The sequence below is a fragment of the Chaetodon auriga genome, chromosome 24 (assembly GCF_051107435.1).
Source record: "Chaetodon auriga isolate fChaAug3 chromosome 24, fChaAug3.hap1, whole genome shotgun sequence".
Lineage (NCBI taxonomy): Eukaryota > Metazoa > Chordata > Actinopteri > Chaetodontiformes > Chaetodontidae > Chaetodon > Chaetodon auriga.
The window spans coordinates 11,470,670-11,491,625 of record NC_135097.1 but is presented as its reverse complement, the minus strand read 5'-3'; the positions used below and the strand labels follow the sequence as shown (position 1 = coordinate 11,491,625).

The window sequence follows — 20,956 nt, the reverse complement described above, 5'->3', positions numbered from 1 at the left end:
TTCATTTTTGCCATAGCATTTTCACATTTTAGTATGCACACCTCCACGGGAGCTCAGGAGCGGTCGATGTTGGAAGTCGACTGCCCTGGGGACTGGCTGTCACTGCAGGCCTTCGTGACTTTGTCCCCCTCTCCTCCCACCACACACCCCCCTACCCCATCCTGCTGCAAGCCTTCCTTTTTTCATTTTTTGAAACTGATGACACCAGACCCAAGGAAATAACTATCAATGTAGTGTAAGTTATATTTCTAAGTTTAGAGCAACCAAGACCCATTTGAGTATTAAGTAGCAGAAATGGCCAACAAAAGCACTGTTTTCTAACACTTGAGTCATTATAGACTTTTACGGGTACGATGAACGGGCATAAACTTGTCTTTCTGCCCGTCCTATCAAAGAAGTGCCTTTCTCTCCTCAACTAATTGCCCATTGGTTTAATGTCCCTCCAAAACATTCTCTTTGAAAAGGAAATGCCTGACATTAAGGAAGTAATGATAGCATTTCAGTGGAGCCTTAAGTAATCCATATGTAATCTATTCCCATCATCTAAGCGGGATACTGCTTCCTTCTCTTTAACAGTGAGAACATTTCGGAGTCTGCACTGGGTCTCTATCTTTTTGATGCTGACTTTCAAAAATGGGACACTGTGGCCTGTGTAATATATCTAATAGCGCTCACATTTTGGAGGTAGACCAAAGAAATCCATGTAACGGGGAGGAGAAAGGCGAAATGCTTCTGGAAACCCCCGAGCTTTGATATCGACACTGCTTCAATATCCCAGCTAAATGGTAAACCCTCTTCCAGTTCAATGCAGAAAGAGCAAAGCTAGCGCCTAATGGAAAATATTGAGCCAGCAATTTGCGTCAACCATTTTGCGTAAAGTCAGCATGATACATGGTTATGTCTGGCCGTTACTCAAAGTATTAGGTTGCATACTATACATCACTATATAACCACCATGCTCAAGGCTCTACTCCACGGCACAAGTTCCCACATTGCTCCATTGCCCTGTCTTTCTCCGACGATGCTAGTTGCTCTGTCTGTCTGTCTGCCTCTGACTCACCGTCTCATCCTCTCCGTCTCCTCTCCCTAGTCGCCGCGGCTGTTATCAACACTCCCTGTCACTCTCTCAGTATCTAGGTTACAGTTGCTATGACAACTATTATGCATGCCAATCAGGGGCAGTGACTCATCGCTATACCTTATTATCACATAGCCGTATTTAGAGGTGTTTGTTTGGTGATTTTCTGCATGACTGAGACTACAATGAGACCCTTCGCTGAGCCTATGGAGACCTGCATTGTGCTCGACTTTAGTCTTGCTGTGGAATCAAGGCTGCTGACCCAATTTGATTGACTGACCCACAGTCTTAAGAAAGGGTCCCATGATGTAACACTTGCCTAATCCGCTCTTACAGGTTTCTAGGTAACTGTTACTATGGGGACCAGCTGTGTTCAGTCTTTTGGGATGTTGTTGCTAGGCAATAAGCTGAAGTGGTGAAGAGGTACATGGGATTGTGCATGCTCGCAAGTGTATATGTAAGAGATACCGGGAGAAAGTGTTTGTAGCAGGGGCGTTAACAATTTCTCAATATGGATTTTTTATGTTATGAAGCACCAAGTGGGCATTAGTGCAGAGTGGTACTCATTTAAGAGGAGGCCTTGGCCCACACAAGTATGCATGTGTGCAGAGCAGGCTCTCGTTCCAGCTCTGTCTAGTCAGAGTAGGTGGAAGACAGGAAACCAGACAGAAAAACATGCTTCAAACATCTCTTACAAAACAATGTCTGAACATGGAATGAGTGTGAAACCCATTTTGCTCTTTTTTACTTCCTGTTCTCTCTTTTCGTCTCCCTCCAGGTCTGTGGATCGTCAGGCGTTCTACCATGCCTGTCCCCCCACCCCTCAATCCCCGCAGACGAAAACACCTGCCCCACACACACCTCCACCCCGAACAGAGGGCGGAACGTTCCACCTTCCCCTCCCTCTTCCATCCATCCATCCTCTCTCTTCCGCTTCTCCGTCCTCTCCTCGTCTCACCTCTGCCCTCCTCATCCCATCTCCTCCACTGCGCCTGCCCCAGGGCGACCAAGAGGACCCTTCCCGACTCTGTCACTTTCCCAGCGTTTCACTGGCTGACTCTGGTCACATGCTGCCTGCTGCCTTCTCTGATTGGAGCAGGGGAGACGTGGGGCGTGGTCTCGGCCTGTCCCTTCCACTGCGTGTGTCGAAACCTTTCAGAGTCGCTCAGCACGCTCTGTGCCGACAAGGGCCTGCTGTTCGTCCCCCCGCACGTTGACCGGCGCACCGTTGAGCTGCGGCTGGCTGACAACTTCATCACAGAAGTGGGCGGGAGTGACTTTGTCAACATGACCGGACTGGTTGATTTGACTCTGTCCAGGAATACCATCCACCTGATCCGACCAATGGCCTTCGCTGACCTGGAGAGTTTGCGTTCGCTCCATCTGGATGGTGAGCCGACACAGCATTGCTTTTTTAAGATAACTACAATCCTGCTGACTTAAAACTGCATGGATATTCATAGAAACACTGGATTAAAAAAATAAAATGGTATTAATTAACTCTCTGTGTGTCTAGGTAACCGCTTGACAACACTTGGACCCCGGGACCTCGCAGGTTTGGTCAATCTGCAACACCTGATCGTCAACAATAACCAGCTGGTCAAAGTCTCTGTCCAGACCTTTGACGACTTCTTGCTCACACTGGAAGACCTCGACTTGTCCTACAACAACCTCAGGAGGCAAGCTTTTTGTCTCTGTTGTGATCACCCACGCATCATACATTCATACAATCCACTCTGTTCTGCTTTGTTAAGCAGAAACACGCTGTACTACTCTACAGTTTCCTGTGCTCAAGTCTCAGTCTCAAGTGTATGCTGCAGACGCACAGCTCAGCTCCCGAAATTTCAGGGCACAGTGGAAAGGCCTTGTGTGATCACGCAAGAGTCAGCAAACACAATGAGGAGAAACCAGCTCGAACTGCTGAGGCTGGAAAGAGAGGACTAAAAGCTCAGGAAATTGAAAGTGAATCAATTTTGATGAGGTCCTAATTTTCTGTGACTTCGATTTTGTTAAGATTTGATGAGTGCACGCCTGAGCTCGTGACACTGTGTCTGAGTGAGCACTGCTATAGCTATTCTATATGGCTTCCCCTTTAGGGCACCATGTAGCATTTCACCCATCTATATCTGGGACAGTGGAGATTTTTACAGCATCACTATGTATTGTTCTGGACTGAAAAGTCAGAACATTGATGATATTCTCTATAAATCCTTTATTCTGCTCTTTATAGTGTCCCATTGCGTTGATGAATTCAGCAGCTTTTGGCTGTCAGTTCTGATTAAGGGGTTTCATCTGTCTCCTCTACAGGAGCTCTCTGGCCTCTCTCCAACCTCCACCAAGCCATAAGAAAAGTGTAAAGAGTTTTAATGATGCATCCATTAGCAACTGCTGTTTGCCCTTTTTCAGGTTACTGAGAGGAGTCTCTACAGGCTCAGATTCAAAGTGAGCCTGCATCGCTGATTCGTTGTTATCAAGGTTAAAAATTCTCAAAACTGGAGACGGATCATGTCATATGAGAACTTTTTTCTAGGTAGAGGGAAGACATTATCCTGGCGGGGAGGCCCACCTGTGTAATTTAATTGGAAAGGAAACTGAGGGACACCTGGTGTCTCCTGCAGCTTAGATTTGTTCAAACACTGCTTTTAGCAGAGTTTTGCAGAGCAACTCTGCAACCTGAACTGATCTCACACGGTGTGTGCTGATAGGCATCCTTGTCAATATCCTAATCTAAAGCACGAACATGATTTAATGTTTTGGATTTGAATCTAATAAACCAGTATTTGTACTTCTTCCAGAACATGCTTATCAACTAGAGACATTCTACTGTATAGACAAAGATGACAGACTGCTGTTTGTCATAGCTGTCAATAATTTACATAACGTTCTCTACATTAATAAAAATAACAAATTCCATTATTGTCATCACAAAGCAAAATATCCTCCCTAACAAATGAGCTCTGAATTTAACACACTAAAGTGTGATATCGAGTGGTAGCAGTGTGCTCAACACAGAGTGCTACAGTGTTTGTCAGATGACGCAAAGCAAATGTATGCTCTGCCAAACATACATTGTGCTTAAGAAAAAGGCACACTGTGTACTGAACTCAACTAAAAGACTTTAGGTGTGACTGACTCCAAAAATAAATGCATTACTTCACATTTTGCTGGTTCTCAGTCGCCAGTTTTGACTGAATAATCCGTCTAAAACCAGCTTTTAAGTGAATGTTTGCACAAAGGGAATACTAAATGACAACAGCAATGGGTCACAGATGGGACTGGTGAAATCCACAAAAAGAGACGGATTGAGAAGGAAAAAGAACATCTGTTGTTGTCTGTCATTGCGATCATCATTAATTAGTCCTTGCTTATTCATGTTTTCTGCAGAGTAATATAGGAAACCATTCAGCGCATAGACAGTCAACTTTGATCAAATAGCAGCACACTCATCCTTTAAGTAGGTTGATTTCTTATACATGATAAATGGACTTCGTGTAAATAGTGCTATTGTAGCCAGTCAAAGCACGAGCCAGCATTCACCCATTACCACACACAGTCATATACTGGTGGCGAAGGCTGCCATGCAAGGTGCCATCTACTCATCAGGAGGGAACCAGTCACACGCACATTGACACACCAGTGGCACAGCTATTGGAGGGGTTCAGTTTCTTGCCCAAGGACACTGTGACATGTAGCCTGCAGGGGCCAGGGGCCAAATCACCACTGATTAATGGACGACCGCTCTACCTCCTCCTGCCTGACACGGTGTCAGTGTACACACAAATGAAACTAACCATCAGAGTAGCTAATATGCTGTCACAGCTAACATTAATTAGAAGAGTTATTCTCTAATTTGTCACTCTTAAATCTTGGCACAAAGTCTATTAATTCAATGAATGTTATGTTAATCTCTCAATATCTTTCTATTTTATTGCTACAGGGTACCATGGGAGTCCATTCAGAACATGGCCAGCCTGCACACTCTCAACCTGGACCATAACCTCATTGACCACATAGCGGAAGGAGTCTTTGGAGAGCTGTATAAGCTTGCAAGGCTGGATATGACCTCCAACAGGCTCCGAACCCTGCCTCCTGATCCCCTCTTTGCAAGGTAGCTCTTAAGCTTCGCCTTTTATGTTTCTCTAAGAAGTGGCTTAGTGGAAATATTCTGTGGCAGACAACACTGCCACCAAAGTGGTTTTTAACAGCAGCACTCTGGCAGTGAAACACAAGGAGACAATGTTAGTGTCACTCCATTCACTATCCAATTATGCACTGGTACAGAATGTACATACCATTTTAAATCCTTCCACTTTTACCTGTACACAGACTGGAACATGCGAGGAAGCCAAACACTACCCTGTCATATGATTTCCCTTTTCTGTTCTGTTATCATATGGAAAGGAAGCAGTGGATTGTTCCACACTGTGCGTGCATAGAAAGTCAAAGGAGCAAGTGGCTGCACGGTGAATAATAAGGACCTTACAGTCTCTCACTTCCACTTCTTGCATTGTCATATACATTTTCTGCTTCGGGAAGGCTGATGGCATGTAATGTGGGAGGTTAAGACAATCATCTTATTGTTGAGGTGCCAACTAAGCTGCAAATAACTTTCACAGAGTCCACCTGCGACACGTCGGCATCTGTGAACTTGCACTCCGCACAGCTGAGATTTAAACCAAATTGCTGAGGGGTTGTAAGGTCTCTGAGTCACAAATCGTTCAGTGAACAAAAAGAAAATGTGTTTGAACGATTATGCTATGAAAGCCGCCCATTTCATTCATGTGGTATAACAGCCTTTCAGAGTCTTTAGAACCATCTTCCAGAAACCTGCTTAGGAAGAAAGCTTAACAGAGTCGTTCTTTATTCCTTGATATTTTTAAATTATTCCAATTTTAATTTGCACAGGACAGCTACAAGATGCTCATAACAGTGCTACTGCTAAGTATTGCTCCTGGGTTGGTTTCTAACCGCCTGCTGTAGACCATTTTAATGGTTTCTCATATTTTGAGCAGCAAGCTCTAGTAAAATTGCTGATGCACGACCTCACTTTATAGCAAAATTATTTTTGTTCCTTTCAACTCCTCCTTTGAATCTTTAACAATTACATAGCAATAAAATACTCAAAATCAAAAGGAGTAAGTTGATGCAATTTTACAAGACATGGGAAAGAAATGACCTTGACGCGGATGAAAAAATGTAACATGCTTACATTTATAACTGCAAAGAGGAATTGGGTAATGTACATTTACAGATCGAGTTCAAAGTGGATTGATTTCCATCTGCAATTCAAATAATCAAGAATGTAGCATTTAAATAACCTTCAACTCCACTATGCCTAACAAATTTGCGTGAATGAACTGATGGCCTGTTCTGCTGTCATCTTCAGGTCCCAGACAGGTGCAATAAGCCCCACCCCCTACAATGCTGTCATAAGCTTAAATTTTGGTGGGAACCCGCTGCACTGCAATTGCGAACTGCTATGGTTACGGCGCCTTATCCGTGGAGACGACATGGAGACGTGTGCCACACCTGCTCACCTGGCTGGAAGGTAAACATCATCAAATAAACAGATTATTCCTCTAAGTACTCAGTTTTAGAACCGACTGTTCATCCTAATCCTTTTAATCAGCGAAGCCTACTTCAATGTCAAGGGAAGCAAAAGCATCATTACAAGTTGAATCATGTGTTGAGCTAAACTGAATATCACACATCAGTGTTTCCCAACCTTGTCTCAAGGCCAATCTGTCCTACAAGTTTTTGCTCTGGCCCTGTTTTAGCACACATCCAATTACGGGCCTCACATTTTGTGACACCTTAATTGGATCATTGCGTATGCAAGAATAGAACTGGAGCAAAAACCCGCAGGGCAGGCAGGCCTTAAGGACTGAGTTTTGAAACAATGTGGTATTGCTCTAGTCATTATTCTTATACCTCACACCTTCTCCTCCCTGCAGCTCTATGCTAGAATTTTCCACTGAGACCCTGAAACCAAAAGTATGGTGTGAAAACAAAGGATGAAGGAAAATGAGCATCTGTTGTCGTCATCTGTCATTTTATGCAGAGCAGCTTGGGTAATTGTTCAGACTGTTGTGCGTTACTGAACTGTACCATTAAATTAATAGACAAGAGCACATAGATCTTTAGGTTAATGGACTATGTTGATGTGCCAAACCCACCTCGGGAGGATAAAACAAAACAAAATCCTGTGCTTTGCCAAAAAGGTGATTCTGCTCTCCTTCACTCACTCACTGTCTTCATCCTTCCCTTTTTCTCTCAGATATTTCTGGTCGATTCCTGAGGAGGAGTTTACTTGTGAACCACCTCTGATCACCCGTCACACTCACAAGCTGTGGGTGCTGGAGGGCCAGCGAGCCACTCTAAAATGCCGTGCCATCGGTGACCCTGAGCCAGTAATCCACTGGGTTTCTCCAGATGACCGCATCATTGCGAATTCATCCAGGACCAGCTCCTTCAGCAATGGGACCTTGGATATCTTAGTAACAGTTGCCCGGGATGACGGGGCATACACATGTATCGCAATAAATGCAGCGGGCGAAGCAACTGCCACTGTGGACCTGAAAATAATTCCCCTGCCTCACCGGGGAGGAGCGGGTGGAAACACAGGGAATAACAACGTAAACACCAAAAACAACAGGAATGTGACCAATGGGATTTTACGGAACGATCCAGGCTCTTCGGATATCAGCACGGGGAAAAACGGAGGGATTAACAACAGCGCAGGACGTGGAGGAGAGGTGGAGGATGTGAGAAGAGGTGCGGGTGAGGACGACGAGGGCGACAGCAGCAGGGTCTCCGAAGGGGAGAGGGCCGACGGAGGGAGCATGGAGGACGACGAGGGGGACGAGGAGGAAGGAAGGATGGTTGGAGTACAAGGGGTTACGTCGACTTCAGCGCAGGTCCGATGGGACTTGGGGCGTTTGTCTACAGCTTACGTTGTCTGGATGTATCAGATACAGTACAACTGCACCGCCGATGAGACCCTCATCTACAGGCAAGTTTAACTTCTGCTTTGTAACTGCTATGAGCCAATGAGAAATGTGACTTTTGAGTAGCTTAGACACTTCCCAAGAGGTAACAGCTTCTCCTCTACACGCAACCACAAATCATTCTTTGACTGTCAGCGTCTTCCTCCCTCAAACAGTGGATATCCTGTTTTCATGCAAAACTCCTTAAATATTTATCCATTACAGCATGACACTTCAGTAGTGCAACTGTTCACCTTGTACATGGACGGGTGGATAGCTCAAGGGAAGGATGAATGGGTAGACAGATGAAGGGATAGAGGGGCGAAGGTAGTAAATAATTCATCTCCATCACTGCATGACACTAAAACCCAACAGGTGGATAGTCAGTGCATATGGATGAGAGTAGAATGGGAGGACAAGGGGATGAATGTTGAGGGAATAAAGGGGATTTGTGGGGAGGGGGTCACAGTGGAACATGAAAACGGCAAGAGGCAGGTGTCTGACTCTGAATGCATGTCTCCAGCAACATGTGCATGTCTGACAAAGCAACACAGGGTCTTGATGGGACATGTCATTTTCAATTTGAAGGAACATTTAAATCTTCAGTTAGCTGCGCCATTTAGCATTTAAGACGAGATTCCTCACACTTCACTGTCCATGTTTACTTACCGTGCGCTCAGCGGAAGAAAAGTAATCAAACATTTATAGAGAATGGATTTGAGGTTAAGGGCTGTTCTTGTTATCACAAATTATTTAAGAAACCACACCCTGCCTTACAAGTTTAGGCAACTTTTTGAAGAAAAGAAAAAAGAAAACATGAGGTAAGCTTTTGCAAAGCTGTCAGTCTCAATCTGTTTCTATGCATTGCTGTGAGCCAGTTTGTACACAGTAGCTGTGGGCCTTGCAAAAAGAAAGGCGGAGAAGAACGACTGTAGACACGTCATGAAAAATGACGGATCACAAGTTTTACACTTTGCGTGCTAACACCGTGAAACTGTGAGAATCTTAAATACCAACTTCTCTAACCCGAGGAAGACAAGTAGAGACAGGAAGTCAAAATAAAGATGAGGAGTAAATAAGTCTGACATGAATGGATGCATGATAAGAGTCTTTCTCAAAAGACGACAGTGTGCCTGCTTGGTGTACAGTGTTACTGCACTGTACATGAATTATGCCTGCGTGCATTCAAGTTTACTGCCACAGTATTTATAACCATAGACTGATGAAACATTTATGTGTGTGGTTGTTTGCTCCAGCAAAACAGTGGCTGAAACAGTGACAGTGAAGATGAAATGAGAGGGAGGGTGAAGTGAGGTTGGAGAGGGACTGCAGTCGTGGCATTATTTGTGTTTGTTTTTGATTTCACTGTGCACTAATGCAGGGCTGGAATGCAGTTTCCCTTATATAAGATGGTATTAAGCTGGAAGTGGTATTGAGAAGGGGTGAGGGGAGCTAACCATATGACAGGAAGGGGACAGATGATTGGAAATATGAAAAACTGTCCAGGTATAATCAGACGATATTGAGGGAAGGCGAGGAAGATGGCAGCCAAAGGTGAATGGAAAAAAGACAGAGGGGGAGGAGAAGCTAATAGTTTGAGTGATGGATAGAGCCAGAAGGGAGGAACAGGTGAATTTTAAGATAGGAATGGCGCCTCAGAGATTTCGGAAGGGACTGAGGGAGCAGAGAAAGATAGTTGATGGGCTCTACCCAAATCACCTTGGGAGAAATTGAGATGAAAGAAGGATGGGTGAAAGGAGAGAGAATGACAGACAATAAAGGGGGAGAGGAGAGGGAGGTGGGCCCAAATGGTCCTCAAGGAAAAAGCAAGGGTGGAGAGAGAGAGAGAGAGAGAGAGAGAGAGAGAGAGAGAGAGAGAGAGAGAGAGAGAGAGGGGAGGCATTTAAATCCACCAGTGAAATAGAAAAAGACTGAAAATGTGTGTACACAACAGAAAACCACCTGGGTAAGGAAAGAAAGAGTTTAGAAGTTAGGAGGAACAACATAGTGACAGAAAGTGAGGAGGCAAAGAAGCCTACGGAAATCTGGAATAAAAGAAAGAGACTGGAAGGATTCCTTTACAAAGACAACAAACAAACAAACAAACAAAAAGGAATAATGTCACAAGGGAGTAGGAAGAAGAAATGGAGACGATGGTGTGGTGAAAGCCCTGCAGCAAAGCCCTCTGCTGCTCGGTAGCGGGTTGAGTGGGTGAAAGGACAGAGATGAAGAGGTGTCCCATTGAAATGCCACATAAAAACAGACGAGTTCAGATTCTGCACAGTCCCATGACACATTTGTGGCAATTACACATGGAGAACTAATTACATGATTGAATTGAGTGAACTGAATGAGATCTCAGCTCCCTCGCTGATCAGCTGCAGTAATTCCTCTATGGAAAATACTCAAATAATAGGGGAGCTGGCTTGCTGCTTAACGATATCGAGTGAAGGTGTTTTATCTCTAGAAAGCAAAGCACATACATCCAGAGAGACAAATGGACTCCCTCATGCACAGCGTCGCAGGAGCTGAAACAACACCTTTGACAAATTTGCAACAGAAACTGACCATTTAGTTCGATACGGGGAGCATTTCTTACAGGTTTGTTGTATTGGATTGCATTAAACTGCACAGCTTTTAACAATATTACTTCAAATCCCAGATGCCCAGGTTGAATTTAGCTCTTGCAAACCAAAGGGCGACGCAGGTAAAATGCCCTTCTCTGAGGGAACAAACTTTAAAGGAATAATGGAACGGCAGCATCAGTAGAGGTGAAGGCTCAGCTGTGCAGCTTGAGACGAGAAAATGCTGATAGACGCAAAGAGACTCACACAGGAACAAAACAGAGGAGAGATAAGTGAGAAAGCCTGAGCCGAGGCAACGGGCGCCACTGGAGAGAAGCTGAAAATTCAGCGATCTGAAGTTTGACTAAACTCTGAACAAATCGCACTGCCAACAAAACAGAGGGAGGGGATAACAGTCTCAAAGGAGATATAGCAAAGGGCGTGTTTTACGCAAATTTACTGACATTTACTGATGTCACTAATCTGCAGTGCAAGTTTTACTTTCCAAAGTACAGACATGGCAGAGTCACACAAGATAAAGCTCACAAATGACCTCAGCAATTATTACAAAATTGCCAGAGGTCTAGGGGTGATACTAGTCCCATGTGAAAAGGCCTTTAAACATAAAATTGAGATATAAACTCCGAACAGAACTGGAAAAGAGAAGAAGGTTGAAAGAGTAGACATGGAGTCTGAGGGCTTTGAGGGAGGAAGCGGGGAAATCTGTCTCAGAGGACAGATAAAGAGCAAATGGAAGGGTGCAGCATTTGAAAGGAAGCATGCCACAATGAGGCCAGTATAGATTCCTATCATGCTATCAATGTGCCAGTGCCAACCGCAATATCACACCAGCAAGCAAGACTGTGAAGAGACGAGTCAGCCAAAGGGAGTCTGGCTTATGAATTCAAAAGGAGAGAATGGACGAGTGAGATTTCAGGCTTCCTATCAGGGATTTCTGTTCAGATTTTGTTGTTGTTGCGGCTGTATGTGTGCTTTGGCAGGTGGAGAGAAAAAAAAAAACAACACACCAGACAGGCTGAATTGAGCTGAGGGAGAGAGACAGAGAGGAAAACACAGGATTTAAGAATGGAAGGCAGGAAAAGAGGGGGAAAAGCAAGTATCTAGTCTCCAGCATGACAAAAAGGCAGCTACATAGTGACACAGACGTGTATATATATATATATAGATTAAAGATGAGCTGAAGACATTGTGTGGCTGCCAGATTTAGTCATCTTTAAAGGTCAGTCGTATGCGAAACAACACCAGCCCCTATTTCAGTAAGGCCTGTCTAGTTCTGATGGCTTCTGTGACAGTGCCAGGTGGGATGTCACCCACGTGGCATCCGCTGGGCACCATCTCCCCCCCGTCACCCTCAGCTCCCCTGACACCGTCAACCGAGCCTCCTTCCTGGAGCTCTGCCACAGTGTTACAAGACCACACTTAGATTTGATCGTAAGAAAATGCCCTCGATGCTCGGGAATAGAATAACCAAGGTTCCAGAGGTTGCTGGGAAAATATCAGCAGTAACCAAATTGGCATGTCTTTCTTGGCCACACATGGGCACAGGCTACCTGAAGGACACAGAGCAAGAGAAAGAATGTCCCTCCATGCTAATGAGGTAGCATTTGGAAAGCGACCTCTGTGGTACCATCTGTTAAAAATTCTCACCGGCAAGATTTCATGCAACAATTTCTCCTTTGTAGGAAGGCGTGAGCTTAAGAGTTTAGCTGTCAACCACCACAGAACGTACACCACAATCCAAAAGCCCATCAGCCTTACAAAGCACTGTGAAAGCTGGTGATGTGCAGTTTGGTTCTGTGGTAGTTGTGGTGCTGAGTTAGAGTATATAGTGTTATTTTGTCCACCTTGTGTAGATACAAAGGGCAGACAGCTCCTCTGGGCCTTAAGTGAATTGCGCATTAAAGCCTCACATCCATATTTTCTGTTGCAGGACTACTTTATAGGAATTGTGTCACAGTATAGGTGTCGCTGAGCCCCACCTGTGTGTGTATACTGAAATCTACATACATTATTCAACACCTATGAATCATATAAGGAGCAGTCTGTTGCTTTCTGTTGTGCTGCTGGTGGCTGATGGACCTTTAAAAATAATGTTTTCAGTACTTCACTGGCACATAAGGTATGCCAGTGGGGGCATTTGTATGACACTTGGTGCATGTCTGAGGCAAAAGTTTCTTATTAGATTTTGGAAGTCTTCTAAGTGTGCAGGCAGGAGTGTAAGGGCTTTGACAATTGTCAGGATTTTGCCCCAGTCACAACAGGATCAACCTTCCTGCCAAGCCTGACACAGAGTTTAATGGGAACAGAAATGATCACAGGGACAGACAGAGGAGGAAGTTGGAGGGAAAATCATGCAGAGCAAAAGAAATAATGAGAATAATGAAAGGAGAGTCTCAGAAAAGGGACGCGCAGTTAAAAAGGACAGGGTGAGAGTTTGACAGCCACGGGAAAGGTGCACGCTGAGACGCAGACAGATGAGAACATGGGTAATGAGTCACAGACGCTGGGGGAGAAGACAAAAAAAAAAACTGGAGATAGAACCTGAAAATTGGAAACATGGCAATACCATTGGCGTTCTGCTGCTCCTGCTAATTATACAGCATAATTGACACAGAGCACTGAGCTGGTATATAAACACATTTGAAAATATACAGAGGCTAGTGCTCGGCTGAACCATGCTATGTGGTATACTATATAACCCATTTCGCTCCACTGGAGATATCAAACATCCACATGCTTTCAGTTTCTGTCATGTTGCATGCAGCTCTTCTTATTGTACAATATGATAATGCTGGGGAAACTAATATAAGCATCCTATTTTAGTCCCGTACGAGCCAATACAAGAAATCATACAAGAAACACGATAAGTGCATCTGCTGACACAGGCATAGATAAGGATGTAAGGAGAGAAGAGGCAAAGATGGCGAAAGACGGAGGCAGGAAGAAGTTAGACGACTAGAAGGATGGATGGAAGGAGGGGAGACAGGGACAAAAATGGGACTGAGAGTTGTACCCCAGAGGCAGGTGGAATTAAGGTTAAACCACTGTGTCCATACATGTGTCAACTCACATCAGAGGTAGAGGATGGGAGGAGAAAGAGTCAGCACTCAATACATAACGTATGCAATACTATAGGGTCAGACAGAGGAGAGGGAGGGAGGGAGGGAGGTGAGAGGGACGGGCAGTGAGATTCACACCATGCTCTATCATGTGGTTACAATTCAATGAAGAGAAACGATGGAGAAATAATGGCGAAAGACAAATGCTGGGGGATTGTGGAGAAGAAGGAGGTCACGTAAAAAGGAGCGGAAATGAGAGAGAAAGCAACTGAATCAGGCGGCGCGGGAAAAATCAGGCCAAATGAGGGAGAGCCGAGTGAGAAGGATAGATTAAGGAAAGTGAAAAGACAGAAGGAGGGATGAAACAAAATCCAGAGGGGAGGGGTAAAAAAAAAAAAAAAAAAAAAGAAAGAAAAAAAAGAGTGACAGAGAGACAGATCAAGGAAAACAGAGGAAGAGATCAGACAAAATTGAGGGAGACAGCCAACAAGACAGTAAACAGTCCAACGAATCAAGTCCAAAAATGGAGGAAAGGGTAAGCGAACAAAAAACATGACATGGGGGGGGGGGGGGGCAGTATAGATGTCAGCCAGAGGAGGAGATAATTGCTTTGTTGTTCCTCCTCGTCTTGCTTTTTCTCTCTCTGTCTCTCTTGCTCTCTGTGTCCAATCTTGTCTGGTGTCAGACCACCAGATTTGGCAATGCAGATAGAGAGAAAAACGAGGACGAAATGAGGCAATGAGAGAAGGGGAAGACAGGATTCTATCACTCTCTTATTCCCCCCCGCCCACCACCCCCCCTCTCTCGGGTACTGATAATTACTCGTTTCTGTGTCACCAGCTTGAACAAAGCACTCCCTTGTCTCTTTCACTTTCTCCCTGCATCTGTGTGTATGTGCGCGCCTTTGCAGGGTTTAACCATAATTAGACGCGCAGACACACACACACACACACACACACACACACACAAACACACACTTGGCATGTTGGGTGACAGAGCACAATGCCAGTGTGTCTGCAAACACAGGGATAGTAACAAGAGCAATGCCCCTGCCTCTTCCGTCATAACCAATTCAATCAATCGAGCCATGTGTGCTGCACTTTACATTCATGAACCTACATTGTTTCTCTGAGAATTTTGGTGGATATCATTTCACGTGTCCATGGTGTGTACGTCACCGCCGCAGAGCTGCACGTTTGCAAGCGCACATGACAACAGGCGTGTAAATACGGTTAATAATGCATAATGCATCGCGTTTGAGAGTATCAAAGATGCATGCATTTGTGAATGCGTCCGGGTCTTCCATGTATATTTTAGTGAGTTTGCTTTCCCATTTCTTTCTCTGCCAGCGTGGCAAAAACAAGTAGAGAGGTGATTCATGATCTCATAAGGGAGGGAGAGGTGGTGGGGCACAGGAGATAGGGAGGGGGGGGGGGGGATGAGAAATATAAGATGAGGGCAAATGGAGAGGTGGCACGGAAAAAGGAAGAGAGGAGGGAAGAAGGGAGGAGCAGAGGCAGCTGGAAGAGGAGAGGAGTGACCTTGGATGCTAAATAATGGCACACGGTTATAGCTGTGGCTAATAGAGACATAGTACAGTGACTGTGAAGAGGAGAGAGGCTAGGAGGTCAGATAGAGCCCGGTGAGAAATGCAGAAGGATTTGCGGCGAGCAGATCTGATTGGCTGGGGAAGTACAGGGTGGTAAAAGAGACAGAGAGAGACAAAAAGGAGATGTGCAGAGGGAATGAACATAACTAAAAATTTAAGTCAAATAGTGGAAAAGGTGCAGAGAAAGAGGTCGGACATGGAGAGAAAAGAGAAAAAAAAAAAAAGGTGTGCACCTCTGCAGATTTCAGTGCAGGGAAAGAAAGGATGGATGATTTCAAAGCAATTTCAAAAGGGCAAAGGATACGGAGAGATAAGAGCGAGGGACTGATCACCGAAAAAGAAAGAAATCTGTTCATAAAGGACGGATGGAAAAAGAATAAGCAGGATAGACTGAGGGAGGCGAGATCGAAAAAGAGCTGAAAAGAAGGCTGGAGGGAAGGATGGAGGATAGAGTGAATATAAGAAAAGGTATTGAATGGCAGGATTAGAAAAATGATTCAAGGATTCACTCAAGGTGTGTGCACAGTATGTGGTGAGTCATGGTCACACAATGGAAGTGAATCGCTTGATGCTGTGTCCCAGTTTGTCGTACAAAAGGCAAATGCAGAACACAGTCACTTGTTTTATGTTAATCCACATATCTACACACATTTATTTGGTGCAGTATAATTCACAGCGCAGCCGTACATCAGGAAGTAGAAAGGGAATCAGCACAAGTATTGCTTGTATAAGACTTTGCCAATACAGGATCTTGCTCAGCACTGAATCCAATAAAGCATGCAACAGTATACAGGCAATATTAATCAAACTGAGGCACTGAGCGACGTGGGAAAAGGGGGTGGGGGACATAAGAATCCAGCACACGTTGACATGGCAGTGAATCAAAGTAAGAGAAAAGCCATTTAAATATAACCTTTGTTACAGAGAACCGGTCCCTCGGCCGAGTACACGACTCCCCACAGTGATGGTCAAATCTCTCCTACTCTGCCATCAATTATACACAGACAGGCCCTGGATGAACCGACGCCACTGTAATATTTCTCAGGGAGTTTTATAAAGCCAATAATATGACCAAGGCTTTTTATTCAGAAACACAGGCATCGGTGCTTCTTGCATATTTCATGTGGGAAATATGATTGAACCCCCCCTTGTCTTTACCAGTAGACCTCACAGGGGCGATTCACAGTCGCTTGGTGTGGTTCATTGTCCAGTCAACTTCTTATGTTGCCTTACTCTTTACTGTTGGAATATTAAAAAGTGCTTACCGAAAACCTTTAATTTGCTATTTTCTTTCACAATTTAAGTCATTTTAGTTGCTCAAAGGTTGTAGGCCATGCAGTACAGCACAGCACAGCACAGTTCGGGGAGCACACCTGGTTCCCTGAGTCACTCTAGTACTGAGAATGAGTCAATTGGTGGATTTGTGACGGTGTTAGAAAGCAATCTATAGCAACCTAATGACCACTGGATGAGGCTGATTTTAATGAGAAAGCCCTACGTCCGTGTTTGGATTATACAGTTTTGGAAAGTCACACAGTGCTTTGTGATTCCTTATCAAATCATGTTGAGCTTCTGCTGGAATTTAGGAGTTTGCAGGTATTTGTGGGCCAGCGCTTGATATTCATATCACTCCAGGAGATTTGCTAAGGTGGTGTAACTGAGTTTGCAACATGCTGTTCTTTGCAGAAAAATCGCTTTTAATCCTAAATTACCTGTGGAAAAGTTGATATTTGAAGTGTTTGCTCAGAAAATTTCAATTTTGTTCACTTGAAAGCCTTGATAAGGCGGCGGAAATCAGTGATCAATATTTCTACATAGCAGTAACCCAAATCCATGAGTATGCCCCGGCTTACCTTCAACAGGCCCCTTCTGTTGTTTCCCAGCTAATTTTGCATTATTCAAGACACCTGATCGCATAATTTCTTCAGCGATTGGATTGATTTTATTTGTTAAACTTCCCTAACTAACTACGTTACACCCAATTCAAAATGAAAAGAAGAAGACGAAAAACACTAAGGCTGAAGAGTTGCCGTCCTTGGTCTCGTCATTCTGAACACACTTTAAAACAGACTAAGGTTAGTGGCCTCCTGCAGTGGCTCCCCCGGTGTCTGAGTCACACTAGAAGGCATTTATAGGATGTAGCTCAAGTCAGAAGGGAGCTGGAACGGTTAGCAGTAGACGATACAAATAAGCCCTTTGATGTAGTGCGAAAAGGGAGAGAAAAAGAGGGGCTTGTACAAACAGAATGCAGGCAAGCAAAAAAAAGAAATCACTGACAAAATATTCATGGTGGGAGCACAAAAATACACAACCCAACACTTGCCCACACAACAGGGTTGGACAGCAGAGGGCAAAGTCATACCCATCAGCGACACACACTTGAGCTGTGCTACAGTCACCCACCCACACATATACTTTAACTTGGCGTGTCACATTCACAAACCCACCGACACAGAAATACACAGATTCTTCAATCTACTATGTCAGAAATACAAACATGAACACAGGCTGAGACAAGCACACACGTAACTTACATAAATCCTGTTCCCCTCCATTCTCATCACCACCTCTCCTCGCTGCTTTCCCCCTCCCTCTGTGTCTCCATCGTTCACCCCGCCTCTGTTTGTTCGCTCTAACGACTGTTCCAACACTTAAAATAAGGACACATTCAAAGCACTTCTCTCTATTATCCCACGCAGGCACTCACCCATTACATACACTCGCACATCTGCAGTCAAAATACAACAAAAACACACCCTCACTTGTGGTGCCAATGCATGGACATATTCATTTCCTATCAACTCTAATCAACACCACGAAATGTCCCAGCTTTACTGTAATCCTCGCCCTGACCGTTAAACCTAAAATGGCCTCTTTTTTTGAATGTGAGGTCCCACAAAATGGCTTGACGTTTGCTTCTCGCAGGGATTGAAGAACGAGTGCGCGCGCACACACACACACACATCTCTGCACTCCAAATGAGCAGACAGAGTTCTCTTTTCATGTTCCCTGGGCGTGCTCTCCATCAATAGCCTCATTTTCCCCTCGCTCCCCCTACTGCAGTATCCACTCCTGCACTTCTTCTCGCCATCCTTTCTCCCCTCCTTTCCTCTGCTTCTTTCTAATATTTAACCCATTCTCCGTGGTTCCATAATAGTCAGAATATTCAGGCTAGGCTTCAAGTTACTGCAGATATTTTACTTTTCACTACACATCCTGTGCACGGCATGCTAACTGACCTCGGATTTTTTTTCTTTTGTGCCTCTTTAGAATTCTGCCATCGACCAGTGACCGTTTCCTGTTGAAGAACTTGGTTTCCGGTGTGGACTATAACCTGTGTGTGCTGGCCATTTTTGATGACACAATCACATCACTAGCAGCAACAAAGGTCCTGGGCTGCGCCACGTTCTCCACCAAGGATGTTTACCCAGCATGCCGCTCTCTCCAGGCCCACTTCCTAGGCGGGACGCTCACCATATTGGTTGGTGGTGTGGTTGTCGTCACCCTGCTCGTGTTCACTGTGGCGCTCATGGTTCGCCACCGTGTTTGCAATCATGGCGACCACATAATATGTCACAACAGTAACACTGAGGCAGGAGGCGGGGCCTGCTGTCTGAGTGGAGGTGTAGGGAGCGGGGACAAAGGGGGAAACAGTAGCGGGTGCTACCAATCAAATGGTTCTGGAGACATGATGATGGTGGTTCTGCCCAACGGTCTGCCTTCCAAGAGAGGAGGGGACAGGGACAAGGAAAAGGACAAGGACAAGGAAAAGGAGAAGGAAGCGGCTGATTCTGCTTCTTCTCTGCCCCCAAAACTCCCTCCAAAGCCCAGGCCAAAGCCTAAAGTCAACCTGGAGCAGTTTCTTTCAGCTGGGGGAGTGGTTTCGACGACGACAGGGGCAGGAAGTGAGATGGCATTGGTGGTGAGGCAAAGGAAGCTAGAGAAGGCGCCGCCATACAGCCTTGACAGTGACAGAACTCCCCTCTACTACTCCCCTTCCCCTCCATCCACCCTGCCCCGTCAGTCACACTCCAGGGACCACCCAAAACCCCGTCTGGAGCGAGAACTGACCAATCGTGCCAGTTTCTCTCTAGCTGCACCCCTGAGAGACTCAGAGATGTTGGACTGGAGAGTCACTGCGCAAGGCAGAGACAAATGGAACTCCTCACAGGCTTATCAGAGACCTGTATGCCCTCTAAGCCCTGCTCGCGGGACCATTAGCAAACGGCGTCACTCGCTGGACATGGGCTCCTCTGTTGCCCTAGCAACTGATGCTGCAGCGACTGTTGCCAAGCGCTATGGCGCCGTCAGTTATGCCAAGCGGCTGAGCGTCATCTGGACGAGGCGGAGCCAGTCACTTCATGGAATGCTGGTGCAGTGCGCCTCGACGACGAGCACAACATCCTCGACGAACAGCGACGAAGCAGAAAATGCCGGGGGCTTCGGGGCGCACTGCGAGTTCCAACGGGGGTACATCCACGCTTACAACACCACCAACTCCAACTCCAACACTGGGATCGCTACTGGGAAAGCAAGCAGTGTAAAAGACAAGGGGAAGGAAAAGGGGAAGGAGGGAAGGAGTGCCGAAGAATTGGAGGAAAGCGTTGTGTAGGAGGAAGTGGAACGGAATAAAAAAAAAAGACGGATAAAGGGTTCTGTGAGAGGACGGTTTGAATGGGATCTTGATTTGAGGAGTGCAAAGAGGTGGAGTCAGGGGAAAAATTGAGGGTGCAGGAAAGGGAAGATGAAGTGATTGCAGATGAGGAAAGCAAAGGTTGTGAGTTCAGAGGAACGGAGAGGAGTAAAATTGACTTGAGTCTCACTTGTGCAGCTCCTTGGGAGAAGTCAAGAAAAATGGAGAAGAGGGAGAAGAGGGTACCTGGAAGTGAGGTGAAGATTTTTAAGAGGCTCTTTATTGCTGACCTGAGGAATGAGGGTGGAAAAATAAGTGGGGAGAGAGATGCGAGGCGAGAACCGGCAGAGTGGGAGGAACATAACGGGTGACAGTTTTAAAGTGGTCTTTAAATACTCAAGGCTGAGCTCAAGCTGCATCAGTAAAAAAGTGACTGATACAAGATAGAAAAGAAAGTAGGAGCACAAAAACAAAACTCAGAAAAATCAAGACAAACAGAGTGACAGTTGTACGAACAAAGTGAGTGATATATATAGTCACGGAGGGAGAGACTTAATCAAACAGGAGAACATCAATAGAGCAACAGAACACAGATATATAGCACAGCCCGAGATGGCATGAGCTCAGTGTGGATCTCAGTAAAGCCCATACACTGATAGAACGGGACTCTTGCTAACACTTCAACCCTCCAGGGCCTGGGCCCCCACCACAACGCAAGGGTTTACACTGGATCAAAAAGCACAACTGGTAATTCTTCTCCGACAAAAACAATACAGAAGCAAAGATTCGGATGGCATACCCCTGCTTTGTTATCATGCTTTTTGACTCTAACACTGACGGCCATTTTGAAACTTCTTTCCAAAACACAATGAATGTGACTTTTATGTGCCCTCTGTGGCTGGACAATGATTTTGGCTTGGTCTGACTGCGGATTATGGGAGCATAAATACAGAGCCGGCTGCATTGGACATGATCGATCGATATGAGCTGGAAAGAGCGAGTGGAG

General features: G+C 45.3%; 2 protein-coding genes across 2 annotated transcripts in view; one reads left to right on the top strand and one right to left on the bottom strand.

Moving 5' to 3' along the window:
• The window catches only part of LOC143316725 (leucine-rich repeat and fibronectin type-III domain-containing protein 4), a 38,106-nt gene extending 17,644 nt beyond the window's left edge, over positions 1 to 20,462 (top strand). Inside the window, exons 3-8 of the mRNA XM_076724340.1 lie at positions 1,857 to 2,468; positions 2,595 to 2,757; positions 5,016 to 5,186; positions 6,465 to 6,626; positions 7,356 to 8,090; positions 18,588 to 20,462. Of these exons, the coding sequence (XP_076580455.1) occupies positions 1,883 to 2,468; positions 2,595 to 2,757; positions 5,016 to 5,186; positions 6,465 to 6,626; positions 7,356 to 8,090; positions 18,588 to 19,929 (3,159 nt within the window). The 5' untranslated portion in view covers positions 1,857 to 1,882 and the 3' untranslated portion in view covers positions 19,930 to 20,462. The remainder of the gene's footprint in view (positions 1 to 1,856; positions 2,469 to 2,594; positions 2,758 to 5,015; positions 5,187 to 6,464; positions 6,627 to 7,355; positions 8,091 to 18,587) is intronic.
• The window catches only part of LOC143316916 (pyruvate carboxylase, mitochondrial-like), a 252,944-nt gene that overhangs the window by 89,983 nt on the left and 142,005 nt on the right, over positions 1 to 20,956 (bottom strand). The gene's annotated exons all lie outside the window — the stretch shown is intronic.